This window comes from Magnusiomyces paraingens (assembly GCF_902498895.1).
Source record: "Magnusiomyces paraingens strain CBS 517.90 genome assembly, contig: contig1, whole genome shotgun sequence".
Lineage (NCBI taxonomy): Eukaryota > Fungi > Ascomycota > Dipodascomycetes > Dipodascales > Dipodascaceae > Magnusiomyces > Magnusiomyces paraingens.
In genome coordinates, this window is record NW_022474067.1 from 785262 (window position 1) to 800532 (window position 15271).

General features: G+C 43.9%; 7 protein-coding genes across 7 annotated transcripts; 3 read left to right on the forward strand and 4 right to left on the reverse strand.

The window, feature by feature from the left end:
- Positions 1-1689: 1689 nt before the first annotated feature.
- Positions 1690-5028, reverse strand: SAPINGB_P000261 (uncharacterized protein; the record flags this gene model as incomplete). Its single annotated transcript, XM_031994985.1, has 1 exon — positions 1690-5028. The coding sequence occupies one exon, from the start codon at positions 5026-5028 to the stop codon at positions 1690-1692; it is 3339 nt and encodes a 1112-aa protein (XP_031850876.1).
- A 315-nt stretch (positions 5029-5343) lies between these two features.
- SAPINGB_P000262 (uncharacterized protein) lies at positions 5344-6423 on the forward strand (the record flags this gene model as incomplete). Its single annotated transcript, XM_031994986.1, has 1 exon — positions 5344-6423. One exon carries the CDS (start codon positions 5344-5346, stop codon positions 6421-6423), a length of 1080 nt encoding a protein of 359 aa, XP_031850877.1.
- A 75-nt stretch (positions 6424-6498) lies between these two features.
- SAPINGB_P000263 (uncharacterized protein) lies at positions 6499-7812 on the reverse strand (the record flags this gene model as incomplete). Its single annotated transcript, XM_031994987.1, has 2 exons — positions 6499-7205; positions 7254-7812. 2 exons carry the CDS (start codon positions 7810-7812, stop codon positions 6499-6501), a joined length of 1266 nt encoding a protein of 421 aa, XP_031850878.1.
- A 323-nt stretch (positions 7813-8135) lies between these two features.
- On the reverse strand, positions 8136-9305 carry SAPINGB_P000264 (uncharacterized protein; the record flags this gene model as incomplete). Its single annotated transcript, XM_031994988.1, has 1 exon — positions 8136-9305. One exon carries the CDS (start codon positions 9303-9305, stop codon positions 8136-8138), a length of 1170 nt encoding a protein of 389 aa, XP_031850879.1.
- A 1178-nt stretch (positions 9306-10483) lies between these two features.
- Positions 10484-11431, forward strand: SAPINGB_P000265 (uncharacterized protein; the record flags this gene model as incomplete). The annotated part of the gene is made up of 1 exon (XM_031994989.1): positions 10484-11431. One exon carries the CDS (start codon positions 10484-10486, stop codon positions 11429-11431), a length of 948 nt encoding a protein of 315 aa, XP_031850880.1.
- Positions 11432-11538: 107 nt separating this feature from the next.
- Positions 11539-12912, reverse strand: SAPINGB_P000266 (uncharacterized protein; the record flags this gene model as incomplete). Its single annotated transcript, XM_031994990.1, has 1 exon — positions 11539-12912. The coding sequence occupies one exon, from the start codon at positions 12910-12912 to the stop codon at positions 11539-11541; it is 1374 nt and encodes a 457-aa protein (XP_031850881.1).
- A 257-nt stretch (positions 12913-13169) lies between these two features.
- On the forward strand, positions 13170-15260 carry SAPINGB_P000267 (uncharacterized protein; the record flags this gene model as incomplete). The annotated part of the gene is made up of 1 exon (XM_031994991.1): positions 13170-15260. The coding sequence occupies one exon, from the start codon at positions 13170-13172 to the stop codon at positions 15258-15260; it is 2091 nt and encodes a 696-aa protein (XP_031850882.1).
- Between the last annotated feature and the right edge of the window lie 11 nt (positions 15261-15271).

Below are 15271 nucleotides of genomic sequence, written 5' to 3' on the forward strand. Positions count from 1 at the left end.
GGTTTATTATTATAATAATTAGTCGCGTCATTCATTCATTCATTCATACAATTATATCAATCAATTGTATATGTTGAATCGAATGGATATTAAACATTCTCTCTATTGTTTATTTTGTTATTATTATTATTATTATTATAATAATATATTTTCATAAAAATTCCTCGAGAAGAAATAAAAAAAAAAAAAAAGCCGTTCCAATTTTTATCTATACTTTACTTTTCCCCTTTTTTCTCTAAACCCTCTTCTCCTCAATATAAATATTTTTGATGATAGACCTTATTAATTTCTCTTTTTTCTTTTTTTTTTTTTTTTTTTTATTCTCTCTCTTTCTCTTTCTCTTTCTCCAGACTATGTGAGCTTTGGAAATCATCATCATCATCATCATCATCATCATCATCATTCATTGAGTCTGATGGGCGTTATAATTATTATATATTCTTTTGACGTGTAGAATGTGGAACCCCTACCAATCATTTATAAAGAAGAAGAAGAAAAAGAATACCATGGTACAATATAGTTAATAACCTTCTTTTACTTTCTTTTTTTTTTTTTTTTTTTTTTTTTTAATCAATGTCAAAAAGTATAATAAACATGTGTTTATGCTTAAACTTATTAACTGTGGATATGATACTAAATATTAATGTATCCAATTTTAAAAGAGAGTCCAAAAATGATGAGTGGGGGATGAGTTTCTTAAAAACTTGTTTGTAGTCTGCTAGAACATTGATTAGCTTTTGATTTAGCTTTTGATTAGCATTAATGAGCATATGATGACCCATTCGCTTAAACTTCTTTTGGTTAAAAGTTACCATGAAATTATATATATATATATATTCTTATTCTTCTTCTCTCTCTTCTTATTGTCTTAATATATATATTAATATATTAAAATTTTGGAGAATGTCTCGCTTAGATTAATTAAATACATCATAATAATGATAACAATTCTCTTTCCAATATTTAAAAAAATTATATAAATATATATATATATATTCATCTTTTACCTCAATTATTTAACAAAAAGTATTTTCCTAATAAATAATCCAATGATTTAATAAACTAACTCAAATCACTATATTAAATATTATTATTATCATCATTATTATTATTGAACCTAAAGAAAAGAAAAGAAAATAATTAAGAAAAAAAAAATCATCTTTTTTTTTTCTTTTTTTTTTTTTAAGGTTTTGCACTGTTCAATTCCACTACTCTTCACAATAACTTTAATTTCTCATCCATTCCTCCCCTCAAAATGCCAACCCCCCAAAATAGAAAAAAATAAAAAATAAAAAATAAAATAAAAAATAAAAATAAAAGGCGGCATTTTTTATTTCAAAATGGCTGGACTAAATAAATAAATAAAATAAAAACTTCTACTAAAAACTTCTCTATCAACATATAAATGCAAATCTCTAAAATATATTATTCTGTAAAAAAAAAAAAAATTAATGAAAAAAAACTATATCTGTAAAAAAAAAAAAAAAAAAAAAAAAAAGCCCTTATAATACTTTTTTTTTTCTTTTTTTTTATTTTATTTTAATTTTTTTTTTTTTTTTTAGTTTCTTTAAAATAAATTCAAAAAAAAAAAAAAAAAAAAAAAAAAAACTTCTAAAAACAAATCATCAAAATTCAAACTTTTTCCTTCTTTCCTTTAAACTCTCTTCCTTATAATATCCCCCCTCCCCTCTAAGCAAGAACTTGAGAGAAAACAGCATGACTGGAAACAAGACCAGGCTGATTGGTCTCAAGGAACTTAAGCATCTCAATCACCTTAGCACGAATCTCATCAGTCTCAAATGGAAGCTCAATATCTTGAATACCAGTGGTGTGACTAGTCAACTCATCCTTAGCTGAAACCTCCTGCTCAAACACCTGAGCAAGAATCTTAACCAAAGTCTCACGCTGAGAAATCACAGTGGGCTCCTGTGACTTAACCAGCTCAACAATTAACTCAAACACTGGAGTGTTTTCCTCAAGACCATCAGTCAACGGCAGACGAGAAAGAAGAACAGAAACAACATCAGCAACAGGAACATTGCCAGGGTGCTTCAAAATCATACGTGCAACACAGCCGCATGCATTCGACAAACATCGTGCATTGTTATCTTCCTCACCTTCTTCATTGCTGCCCTCAGAAGCCTTGAACTTGGCAGTAGCCTTGTCAACCTTCTTAAGCAGACGCTGGAGCTTAGACAGAATAGTAGGGTAAGCTGCCTTAATAGTATCAACATCCTCAGAGAAAAAGCACAACAGACCAAGACCGTATGCAGCATTACTGCGAACCTCAATGTCACGGTCTCCAAGAGCCTTGAGAAGAGTCTCAAGAAGATCCTTGGTGTAACCAGAAACCTCAGTACCCATGCCGTTAATCACCTCAGCAATAGTGCCAATGGCAGCCGCACGCTCATTGGCGCTCTGAGAACTAGTGAACTTGAGAATGGGAGCAGCAAAGCTGGGGAAAAGTTGAGTGAACTGAGGACCCAAGCATGCAGCAATCTGAACAACAACATCAAATGCAGCATCAATCAATACAGCATCATATTCAGAACTCTCCTCAAACTCATCATCTTCAGGAACTTCGTCTTCAAATGCAGTCTGGGAACAGTGCTGCTTTGTCAGAATAGAAAGAATCTGGGTAATAAGCATCTCCAAGTTCTGCTCATTCAACAAAACTCTGGGACCAATGATCTTAAGACCTTCAGCAAGACGCTGGCAAATCAAAATAGCAACATCGCGATCCTCCTCACCTTCAAGCAACTCAAAGATATCCTTGCGGATCTCAGTGGCAATGTAAGCAGTAATCTCATTGGTGTGCTCAGTAGCAGGAAGACCAGGAGTCCACTTGCCCTCATTATCGAGGCTGACCCAGGTCAAGTAAGCACGCCACAAAGCTGTAATTGAAGCCTTGCGAAGACCCTCAAAGTAGTACTGAGTCTGTGAAATCAAGTATGAAATAGCACGCTTGATATCAGGGAAGTCCTGCTTGGCAGATTCAATCAAATCACCAAGAGTGTCAGTAGCATACTCCTTCTCCATAGCAATGGCAGATGAAGTATCCAGGTTCTCCATAATAGCGTTTTCATCAGTCTCCATGCCGATATTCTCAGAGTCATCCTCAAAGTGGCTAAACTCATTCTGGTCGAGACACTTGTAAATCTGCTCAACAATCTTAGGAACAACCACGGCAAAGTCGTGGCCATAGATCTTAGCCAAAGTACCAACGCAAATAAACCCAGATTCCTTGACGCGTGAGTGGTTGCTCTGCATGCACTTGTAAGCTGCATCCACAAGGGGCTCCACAAAAGGCTGGAACTTCTCCTTGCCAACGGAAGCAGCAATAGAGCCAGTTGTGTCCAAAGCAGTACCACAAAGGTTAGCCTGGGCCTCAGGAAGAGACTCAATGTTATGGGCAAGAGCAATATAGGGATCAAGAATCTTCATAGTCTCCTCAAAGTAAGGCAAGAAGTTCTTACCAGCAGAGTAAGCTGCAGAGGAAATAGCATTAATGACAAGACTCTTAAGGCTCAGGTTATCAATGACAGTGAAGAGGTGGAGCATCTTGGGTACAAGAGTGCTCATGTATTTTTCAGTAATAACCTTGCGGTCCATGCACTCGAGAATCGAGTTAAGAGCCTGGCATGCGTTCTTGCCAATCTTAATATTGGATGCATTGTCAATAATGTTAAAAACAAGAGGTAAGAGAGTCTCATGCTCATCGGAAATAACATCGCGGAGCTCGCAGCCAAGGTAAAAGAGACAAAACAGAGCAGCGGACTGGATGTGAAGGTTGGGGTTCTGGAGACCAAAAACAACAAGTGGCAAAATAGCACTGATTTGGGCAGCAAAGAAGTCAGGAGCTCCCTCAGCAGCATAAGCAAGAGACATAAAGCCAGCACGGACAAGAGCTGGGTCAGAAGACTTGACATACTCGCTAAACTGAGTAAGCAGAGGAGCATTAACCTGGAGAGGAGGAAGAGTGGTGGACATGGTATCAATGAGCTGGAAAGAAAGAGTGGCAGGGTTAGTCTCATTGATATCATCATCATCGTCGTCATCGAGATCCTCCTCGTTTTCACGATAGTAGTCAGCAATGATGGCCATGGCGGTGGAGACCATGTGGGGCCCAAGCTTGAGGCTTTGGATCTTGACCTTTTTAGAGCGGACAGCATTAATCAGATACTGCAAAGCAGGAACACGGAACTCTTCCGAGAGTTGGCTCTGAGCAGCAATCTCGTTAAGAATGAAGTTGTTGAGGTCAGCAAAGTATTGTGAGGTAAGGTTAGAGTCAGCAATGAGGAGGAAAGAAAACACCTCAAAGATCTGGCTTACAGACTTTTCATCATTGGCCTGGATGACCTGCTTAAGAACCTCAACCATGGAAGGAATGGTGGAGCGGAAAATTTCAGACTCCTGGCCATCATTGCCTTGGAAAGAAGAGAGAATAGAAGAAATCTCACCAAGAGCCATGATGGTAGAAACACGGACCTGAAGAGACTCCGGGTCGTTGATTGTTCTGGCAAAAAGGCTAACCAGGTCGGTAATGTAATCGGTAAGAACAGCAAGATCAGCTTCAAGCAGAGTGTAAAGAATGTAGACAGCAACCTCACGCTCAGCAGCATTAGAAGAGTTGGCAGAGGTTGACAAAGCAGGAAGAAGATCAGGCCAGGCATTATCATCGAGCTCCTGCTTGGCAATGGAGGAGATGACACGTGAAGAAGTGTGACGCACGAGCGAATCAGGCTCAGCAATGGTAGTTTGGAGAAGGCTGGCCTTTGTCTGGGCCTTGACATCGTCCTTGAGGTCCGCCCAGCGGAAGTTGATGAGCTTGCGAGCCTCCACACCTGCCAGCTGGCGAATGTTCTTGTCCGGGTTGGTTTGAAGAATGTGTACAAGAGCAGGCACAATCACAGGGCTCTTGTAAAAATCGGTCTGCAGAGCCTGAGAAGCCTGCTGAATGGCCTCTGTGTCAGGAGCAGTCACGTTCCGCAGAGTCTGTATGAGGTTCTCGACAAACTGTTGGTCCATGGTGTGTTTTGGATAGGTTGGTTGAGAGGAAAGTGTGGATGAGGGATGGAGAGGAAGGGAAGAAGAAAAGAAATGATGTGGTTATTAAAAGAAAAAAAAAAAAAAAAAAAAAAAATTTTGGCCGTAGAAAATTTTTATTCCTAAAAAAAATTTTTTTCTAATCAGCCCAAAAAAAAAAAAAAAATTAAATAAATAAATAAACTTCAACGGCTACAAAGCAGTAACAACCCTTTCTCAATATCTATATGAAATAGTAAAATAGCTTCCATAACAAAATTTAATCTCCTTAAACCTCCAATCCCACCTACATCAATAATGCTATCACGAAGAAGACCAGCAGTCTCAGCACTCTCCATTGATGCTGTCAGATGGGTCTATATCCCTCGTGTTCCTAGAAAAAAGCCGGCTCGGCAAGTGGTTATTGATAAGCCTGCAAAATTGGCCGTCTCAAAGGCTCTTGGGCTGGACGCAGATGTGCCTTCATCTAAAGACTTATTTACCACTCCTACAGGTGCTCCCACCCCATCGTCTTTCACACCTGAGGGACTCATGAACCAGATTCTGCCTGTGATTCCTTCAACAGAGATTCAAAATACTACCCAGCATGCCAGCACAAAAACAGCAGGGTACGTGACGGCTGCAACGCCGTTTGCACCGCGCGACAGCGATATTCGCGGTGTTCTAGCGCTCGTGATGCGCCACTGTTTCGCACTACGGTTCCTTAATACAACCCCGCGACTCCATCACTGCGATCTATTCACCGTTTGGTACTTCCCCCCATGGCATGTTTTGGCACTTGGCCGCAAGTCCCGGCCGGCGTTTGTGCCGCTTTTTGGGCCAGGCTCAGAGTTTAACGGTGACGCTGAAACACTGGCTAAGGCCGAACGCAAGGAACTATTGCAACGCCGGTCCAAGAACCCAATGTTGTATGCGCATGCACGTAAGTACATGGGCCGTCTGGGTCGCAGAGCTTTGTGGCAATCGTTCAATGGGGCAAAACCAACGGACCGTGTAGATGGGTTGTACTTGTTTCGGTTCCACAAGTTCCCCTGGCCCAACCCTCTGGTACCTAAAAACACTTCGGAACCCACCACGCAAACCACTGGGATTACAATGAGCCGTTTCCCGGAAACTCTGGGCCCGCCTTTTGCAGACATTGAGGATTATCCGAGCGACGCCGATATTACAACCCTAGTAGCTTCAGAACATTACACGCGGTTCGACCGAGAAATGGATAAAGTTGTTACAGCAGCAGCAAAGCTTGCAAAATCTCCAATGCCATGGGTTGATAAATTCAATAATCGGGTAGATTTGAGTTCCCTCAATGAACAGATCCTGCGCAACAAGCTTTATCGACCTTTGCAGCCTGCGCCTGTGGGATCCATGATTCGTTAGTTGGAGCATACGATAATAATATAGATATTGTACTGTACATAATAATAATGATGATGATAGACAAAAGTTTTTACGTTATTGCACAGAATGGGCCCACGTGGGTAACGGGACGGAGTAGTCGAACGACCCATCAACGGCCGTGTAACGTACTGCATGCAGCGAGATACGTAGCTCGCTAGGTACTGGGTCCGTAAACATGGGGGCCCCGCATTCAGAACATGTTTCTCCCGCGCGCATTTTGTTGTGCATTGCTTCTCCGACAAACCGCTCGAGTTGCTCAAACGCATCAATGGCTGGGTCTAAGGCTGACCCGCTTTCAAGGGCTTCAAGAACAGCTTGGTGCAGTTTAGGGAACGCGGCGTGAGAATACACAGGGTCGTCGCAAATAGGATATCCGACAATGGCCAAGTGCTTACGAATCTGGTGAGTGCGGCCTGTGAGTGGTGCGCACCGGACCAACGAAACATTCCGCAGCTCGTCATGCCATACACAATCGAACCTTGTTGATGCTGGTTTAGGCCCGTCGCGTGTAGATGTAGAAGACTTGGCGGTAGCAGCAGCTCTTAGACCGGCAGCAAACTTTGCAGAGCCATCAGAGAACTGAGTGGTAAAGATCGGGGCTGTGACAGTTTGCGAGCCATGCGGGAACAGTCCGCGCACAAGGGCAATGTATTCCTTGGAGACAGTTTTTTCACGGAGCCTGGCTGAAAGATCGGCAGCCGCTGGTGCCGTTTTCCCTAGTACAAGCAACCCAGAGGTTAATCTATCGAGTCGATGTGACGCTGATATAAGTTAGTAAAGTTTACAAGCTCACTAACCACTATACTTACCATATACTTTGTACCCGAGAGCCTGCTCGAGCAAATCAGTCAGCGTGTTACGGGAGTACCGACCAGTGGGATGTACCGGGATGCTTGCTGGTTTACAAACAACTAGACATTCTTCAGTTTCACGGACTACAACCTCGGCCAACCACTGGCTAGGGTCATTTGTTTGTGCCCAATGCTCCAGGCCCGGGGAGTTGGCCACTGGTGGTTCGTGAACGTGTGCGCGGTATTCAACAACATCTCCATTCTTAAGCACAGCCTGTGCAAGTTCCTCAGAACCTTCGATCCGGCAGATTGTAAAAGTAGACTCAACAGGAGCATCAGAGTTGATACTGCCAGTTTTCCGTTGTGCACGTTTGCTAAGTCCGGAACGTCGGAGAAGAGCCACGTGGCCAGTACTCATGGCATCCTCGTGCGCAGCCATGGACCGGTTGCGGAACTCTGCTGCCAAAACATCTTTGACTGATCTACCGAGCCAACGGCCTTTTGCCCAAATTTGCTTTGTTGCAAAATATGGACTAACCTTACACAGGCCATTTTCAATGTAAATCATGCAAGTCATTAAAGATCAAGATTTTTTCAATAGAAAAAAAAAATTTTATTAAAATTTTGTATTCACTCTATAGTACAAAACATTCATTAGTCGGTTGAAGACATTTGTACGCCGGAAAACTTGTCTATCCAAGCAACGGCTTACGATGATTAAATATGGGGGCATGCAGGGGTCGTTAAACAAAAAACAAAAATTATAAACAGGGCATTAAAAATGGGGACATGAGCGGATCATAAAAGGACCAAACGAGTTGAGCGTTGGTTTAAAAAAAAGCCAAAATAGACAAGTCATTATAGTGTTTTTCTTCTTCTCTCTTCTTTAAGCTTTAACACTTAAAACTTGAGCTTTCTGGGAATCTCCCAGGTGTTCTCCTGGTTGGTGAAGTGACCGTAAGAAGCAGTCTTGAAGTAGATAGGACGAGCAAGGTCAAGATCACGCACAATCACACCAGGACGAAGGTCAAAGTTGTTTCTGATAATCTCAACAAGCTCCTCAGAAGACTTCTCAGAAGTGCCGTAAGACTCAACAAAGATAGAGAGGGGCTCAGCGACACCAATGGCATAAGAGAACTGAACAAGAGCACGCTTGCAGACACCAGAGGCAACAAGGGACTTGGCAACCCATCTGGCAGCGTAAGCAGCAGAGCGGTCGACCTTGGAGAAGTCCTTACCAGAGAAGGCACCACCACCGTGGGCACCCCAACCACCGTAGGTGTCGACAATGATCTTTCTGCCAGTAAGACCGGCATCACCCTGGGGGCCACCAATGACGAAGCGTCCAGAAGGCTGGATGTGGTACTTGGTGTTTTCATCAAGGTACTTGGCGGGGATGACCTCCTTGACAATCTTGTTAAGAATCTCGGAACGGAGATCCTCGGTGGAAATCTCATCAGCGTGCTGGGCAGAGACGACGACAGTGTCGACACGCTGGGGGACGCAGGCACCGTTGTCGTACTTGTACTCGACAGTGACCTGAGTCTTGGTATCGGGTCTGAGCCAGTCGAGGGAACCGTCACGTCTGGCAGCAGCCATGGCGGAGTTAAGCTTGTGGGAAAGAACGACAGTGAGGGGGAGAAGCTCCTCAGTCTCATCAGTGGCATAGCCAAACATGATACCCTGATCACCGGCACCGAGCTCCTCAAGAGCCTTCTCGTAGTGGAGACCCTGGGCGATATCAGGAGACTGCTGCTCAATGGCGACGAGAACGTTACAGGTCTTGTAGTCAAAGCCCTTTTCAGAGTGGTCGTAACCAATGTGCTTAATGGCGTCACGGATGATCTTCTGGTAGTCGAGGTGGGCCTTGGTGGTGATCTCACCGAAAACCATAATCATACCAGTCTTAGAGGCAGTCTCGCAGGCAACCTTAGAGAGGGGGTCCTCCTTGAGGCAGGCATCGAGAATGGCATCGGAGACCTGATCGCAAATCTTATCGGGGTGACCCTCACCGACAGACTCGGAGGTGAAGAAGAAGGTAGTACCGTGGTTGGTAGCAGGAGCAGTCATTGTGAGAGTTTTTTTGAAGAGAGAAAGAAGAAGATGGGGTGAAAAAAGTTGGTTGGAAAGAAAAAAAAGAGAGAGAGAAGGAAAATTTTATAGAAATCTGGGAATCTGGGTCGATATTTATACTCTCTTGAGCCGGCCATCAAGGGCTTGTTGGGGATCCTGGCAGTGGTGGGTGTGCAGGTCGCGCGGGCTCTGAGGCCTGCAAGCCAATCAAAGGGGGTGGTCGTGTGGGACGGCAAGAAGGGTGGACTGGTTGCTACTCGTGCGGTACCAAAAGTACTTTTGTGATAGAAGTTTTTGCATGTGAAATTTTTTTTTTTTTTTTTTTTGGCGCGACATGAAAATTTTTCAGCAAATGGTGACATGGCACGTGACTTAAATGTGTTTTGTTTTGTTCAAAATCTACAATTGATTGACTATATAGATTGAAAAATAAATAAAAAATAAAATTTTTTCAACGTGTGAAAAAAAAAAAAAAAAAGGCCTATTAGAAAAGCCGCTGAGGGCCCTCGTGGGCAATTTCTGGCTTGGGCTATCGTTCAACATATCAAAAAACGTGGGTTTGATGGAGAAGTCGCAATGGCGGATGTTTGGGTATTTGAATGGGGTTTTTTTCTTTTATTATTATTATTTTGTGTGCTATTTGAGGTGCTGCTTCAGTATGTTTTGTTATAAGAGCCTACAAAAAGCCCTTAAATACGGTTGGTTGTGCTGTTTGTGCTGTTTGTGGGCTCACAGCTGGCTACTTGACACCCAACCAACTGACACATGCCTAACGACTCAAGCAATCTGATATGCAGCCGTATGTGTGAGGTTGTAAAAAAAAAAAACTGTTGAGACAACAAAAACTGGTGGGTCCATAAAAAAAATAAAATAAAAAAAAGGGGGTGGAAAACAACCAATTTGACAATCTAAAAGTATGTAAGACATTTAACTCTCATAAAATAATTAAGTAACTACTTATGACTTAAAATATAATTTTAAACATAGGACCTTAGATTCAAGTACTAAGTATTAAACTCTATTTATTTATTTTTTTGATTCGCGAACCTAGTCCGGCTGAAAATTTTTTTGTTGTTGTTTATTTATGCGAAAGCGCAAAAATTTTTTTAAAGGGTAACTGAAATTTTTTTTTTTTTACAAACCATCCGACCAAGTCAAAGAGCAGAGCACCAACAATGTCTGAGCAAAAGGAAGAACAAGTCGTTACTGTCGAATCCAAGAAGGAGGAAGAATCCAAGGTTGAGGCTGTCGAGGAGCCCAAGGCCGAAGAACCCAAGGTCGAAGAACCAAAGACTGAAGAACCAAAGACTGAAGAGTCCAAGACTGAAGAGTCCAAGACTGAAGAGTCCAAACCTCAACAACAAAAGAAACGCAAGAACAACATTGTCTCTGACCCCTCTACTCTCCCAGCATCTTCTGATCCTAAGGAGATTCTTAAGCAAGTTGAGTTCTACTTTTCCGACCAGAATCTTCCTAAGGACAAGTTCCTTTTGGGACTCACCAAGGAAAACGAAGGCTGGATCCCCATCTCCACCATCGCAACTTTCTCCCGCATGCGCCGCTTCTCTCCCCTCGAAACCATCGTCGCTGCTCTCCGGGAAAGCGAGGATCTTCTCGAGGTTTCTGAGAATGGTGAGCTTGTCCGCAGAAAGACTCCTCTTGACGAATCCGCAGCCACCTCGGAATCTTCATCCAACACCACCGAAAAGAAGCCCGTTTCTAAGGGTGCCCAGGCTTTTGCTCGCAGTATATACGCAAAGGGCTTTGGCGAAGAAACCTCCGCTTCCCAATACGACATTGAAAAGTACTTTGAGGCTTTTGCTCCTGTCACTCAGGTCCGTCTGCGCCGTGCTGATGACAAGAAGTTCAAGGGCTCTGTCTTTGTTGAGTTTGCCAACCTCGAGGATGCCCAGCGTTTCCTTGCCCAGGACCCCAAGCCTAGCTACAATGGCAATGATCTTCTCACCATGTCCAAGGCTGCTTATGTTGACATGAAGAGCGCTGAGCATGGCTTTAACAAAAACGCAAAGGGCGGCAACAGACGTGGTGGCAACTTCAACAAGAAGAGACGATTCGACGGTAACAGAAACAAGGAAAACAAAAAGGCAAAGACGGAGGCGTAATTGTAGATTATTGTTATTATTATTAAAATTTTTTCATCTTTTTTTTTCGTTTATACTTTATATATATATATATAAAAAAAAACCAAACAATACACAATGGTTAATGTTTAATTCAAGTACTTTTCACTCTCTTGAAGTATCTTAGTACTGCGCTTTGCATCCAGAAACATGTCCTGGCACTCTTCAACATCTGCAACATCAATCTCAGTGCGCCCATTGGCTTCGGCAACAATCCGTGCTGGCGCAAGCAATTGTAGAGTGTACCGCAGCGACACTTCGTGACCAACTCGTGCAAGTTCATCTAAAGCCCCAGTGGTTGCCGGAGTCTCCTCCAACACAGATCGCTTCTCCACAATAGTCCGGATCTCCTCTTGAGTATACTTGATAGTTCGCACAATCAGCAAACGGTCAATGAAATCTGGAGGAATACCGTGGGGTGCCACAATATCTTCAGTTCCGCGAATAAGAGCTTTGCCACGGTTGGTTGCAAGCACAACAACAGGCGAAATGGTAGTTTCCAGCGCACGATTCAGGTAGGTAAACATCTCAATGTCCAGCATATGCACCTCGTCAATAAACAAAACTCCCGGTACCAGCTCTGCAACGCCCTGGTCAATGTACTTCTGCACAACCTTATTGATTTCCGAACGCAGCTTATCTGTAATTTCCGTCTTCTTTGGCTTCATCAACTGTCCCATCATCGACATAATATCCTGGCCTCCCTGTGGCCGTGCGTTTGCTGCATCCAAATCGTGCAGAGTCACGTCTTGCACAATCTCCTTTTTCTTGTGCACGTCTCCCTTAGGCAACGGCACGTACTCCTCAGCTTCCAAGTCAAACTCGGTCGCATAAGCGTCTGACCGACCCACTCGCTTTACAGCTCCAGTGTTGGCCTCCAAATAAATCACATCTCCAACTGCAACCCGCTCCTTTTGAATAGACTCGTATATGCTCGGCTCTAGCCGCAGGCGTCGTGTACCCTTAGCTGACTTAAGCCCAATCACAACGTGTGTGATTGTTTTCCCATAACCTCCAAGCGGATTCTCTGCCTCCTCAGGAGTCAGTTCTGTCACCTCACCCTCATAAACCTCTTTAGTTTCCTTGATTCGTAACCCAATGGCACGTCGGAAATTCTCCATCAATGCCTCTGTCTTCTTCACTTCTGCCGAGTACAATTCAGATCCAACAATCGGGCAAAACGGAACACGTGGCCCAAGTTCTTGGGACATGGCAAGGGCAAGAGCTGTCTTACCAGTGCCGGGGCCTCCAACAACAAGAACGGCCTTGCCAGAAAGCTTCTTGGCCTTGATCATGTCCACAATCACGCCGCAGGCCTCGCGCGCAGCGTCCTGACCCACAAACCCGCCATCAACGGGTTTCGCAATTCCGCGGTCGTCCAGCCCAAGACCCTTAATGTGTGTATGCGACGATGTACGTTTGTCGCGCGCCGTAGTTGTCTTAACCTCGCTGATTTGCACCATAGTTGTATATTTGTTTGTTTATTCCAAAGTATTTTTAAGGTGGTAAAGCCTCTTGTGTGCCGAAAAATTTATGAACCTCCAGTATGGAAAGTACTCAGTGCGTAAATTAAGTCCCGTTTTACTTTGCTAGAAAAAAAAAAATTAAAAACTCCACTACACCCACCTCTCAAAAAAAAAGGTCTTCCCACCTTTAAAAATCTAATTTCCGGGACATTTACACTGTCATGCTGTCTTTACAGGACACAAATCCAAGCCCTATGGACACTGGTCCAATTTCAGGGACTTCTTCATCTTCTGGCCTTTCGACTCCTCAGGCTACATCTAAGGCCGCACCGACTATGTCGATGAGTCGGAAACCCGCTTTACCGAAACGCACTCTCGATGCACCCGACGTTTTCGATATGTTTGACGCTCTACACGATGAAACGACCCTCCAATATAACCGCAGTAAACTAAGGAACATTATTCATTTCCGCAGATCAAAAAAACGTATTGAGCAGCAGCCATTACCATCGATAGAATATGATAGTGATGAGGAAATTCCTGAAGACGTGCTCATGGCTTCCTATAAACAGGACATTGCATTGCTGCATCATACACTGAGGCATGCACGACGCATCGTTGTTATTTCCGGTGCTGGGATTTCTGTGGCTGCAGGAATTCCAGATTTCCGCTCAACCACAGGACTTTTCCGACTCTTGCGAAATGAGTTCCGCCTCAAGGGTGGGGTGAGTTCTGGGCAGCAGATGTTTGACGCGTCGCATGTTTTTAGCAACCAACAGACTCTTGATAATTTCCACACTACAGTATGCGATTTGCACACCTTATGCCAACAGTGCCAACCAACACCATTTCATGAGCTGATAGACTCGATTTCCCAAGATAACCGGCTACTACGGTTGTACACACAGAATATTGATGGGCTGGATACCGGGTTGCCGCACCTGGCTACCAAACATCCATTGGTTGAGCCTTGGCCCAAAACGGTACAGCTTCACGGAACCATTACCTCGATGATTTGCTCCAAGTGCAGCTGGACTGCGGACTTTGATCCTAATGTGTTCCACAATGTCTCTCAAGATACCCCTACAAATGATGATGAGGAGGAGAAGAATTGTGACAATGATAATACCCAGGAAGACGAAGAAGGATATGATAGTGATAACGAAACTATTATTGAGGTGCCCACAATACCCGAGTGTCCAGAATGCATTGAAATGGATGGTGTACGGGCAGTAGCTGGCAAGCGATCACAAGGTGTCGGAACATTACGTCCCAAAATTGTTCTGTATAATGAACCGAACCCGGATGCTGAGGCGATTGGACAGATCACAGAACAGGATTTATTGAAGAAGCCCGACGCGCTGGTAGTGGTGGGGACCTCACTGAAGATCCCAGGGGTACGGCGGATGGTACGTGAAATGTCACAAGCAGTGCATGCAGCACGCGGATGCTCTGTGTGGATGAACATTGACGACCCGTCTGCGTTGAGCGGCCGCGAGTTTGAAGCTTGTTTTGATTTGATTATTAAGGGCGACTGCCAGATTTTGCCGCAAATGCTTTGCGACTATGAAGAGGAAAAGCGGCTGTATGAAGAGGAAAAACAGGCGCAGAGAAAGATCAAGGCAGAAGCGCGGGCCATTCGCCAGAAATTAGCATTAGAAAAACAGGTTAGCGCAGCAGCTGCAGCGCTCATTGCGGCAGCCGAGGCGGACCGCTCGGATAGTTCGATTGCATCGCGGTCTATGTCAGAAGGTTCTGTGACTTCCAGTCGGTTAACATCGCTTGAGCCAATTGGAGAGTTACCCTCGGCAGTTGTTACCAAGACAAAGACTGCTGTTACAGCAGCAACTAGCACAGGAACAACAACTGCACCAGTAATAGCTGCAGGACGGTCGAAGTCGACAAGCGCGCTCAATAAACGGAGCAGCAGCCGGGATGTTGTTGCAGAGGTAAAACGGATATGCGCTGCAGAAAAGAAACCAAAACGGGTTTTGGGAACAGCCAAGAAGGCTCAAGTGGAGTGTTCTGGTGAGAATCGTATCAAGGGAGAGAACACGACAACAAATAAAGCATCGTCTGCGGTAAAGACACCTCTTATCAAGGCTACAAAAACATCATCTGCCAAGGCTGTGAAAACACGTTCTGTTAAAGTCACCAGGACTCCATCAGTTAAGGCCACTAAGACTCCATCGGTCAAAAGTCAGGTTGTGAAGAAGGAAGATGGAACAGTAGTAACTAATTCATCTCTACCTAAGCCTAACAATCGACAAAAAATATTTGTTCCACCACTTGACGAAAAGTCTCCTAATACTACGGCTCCTTCAAGCATTTCCGTGGACAGCTAATTTATTAATTT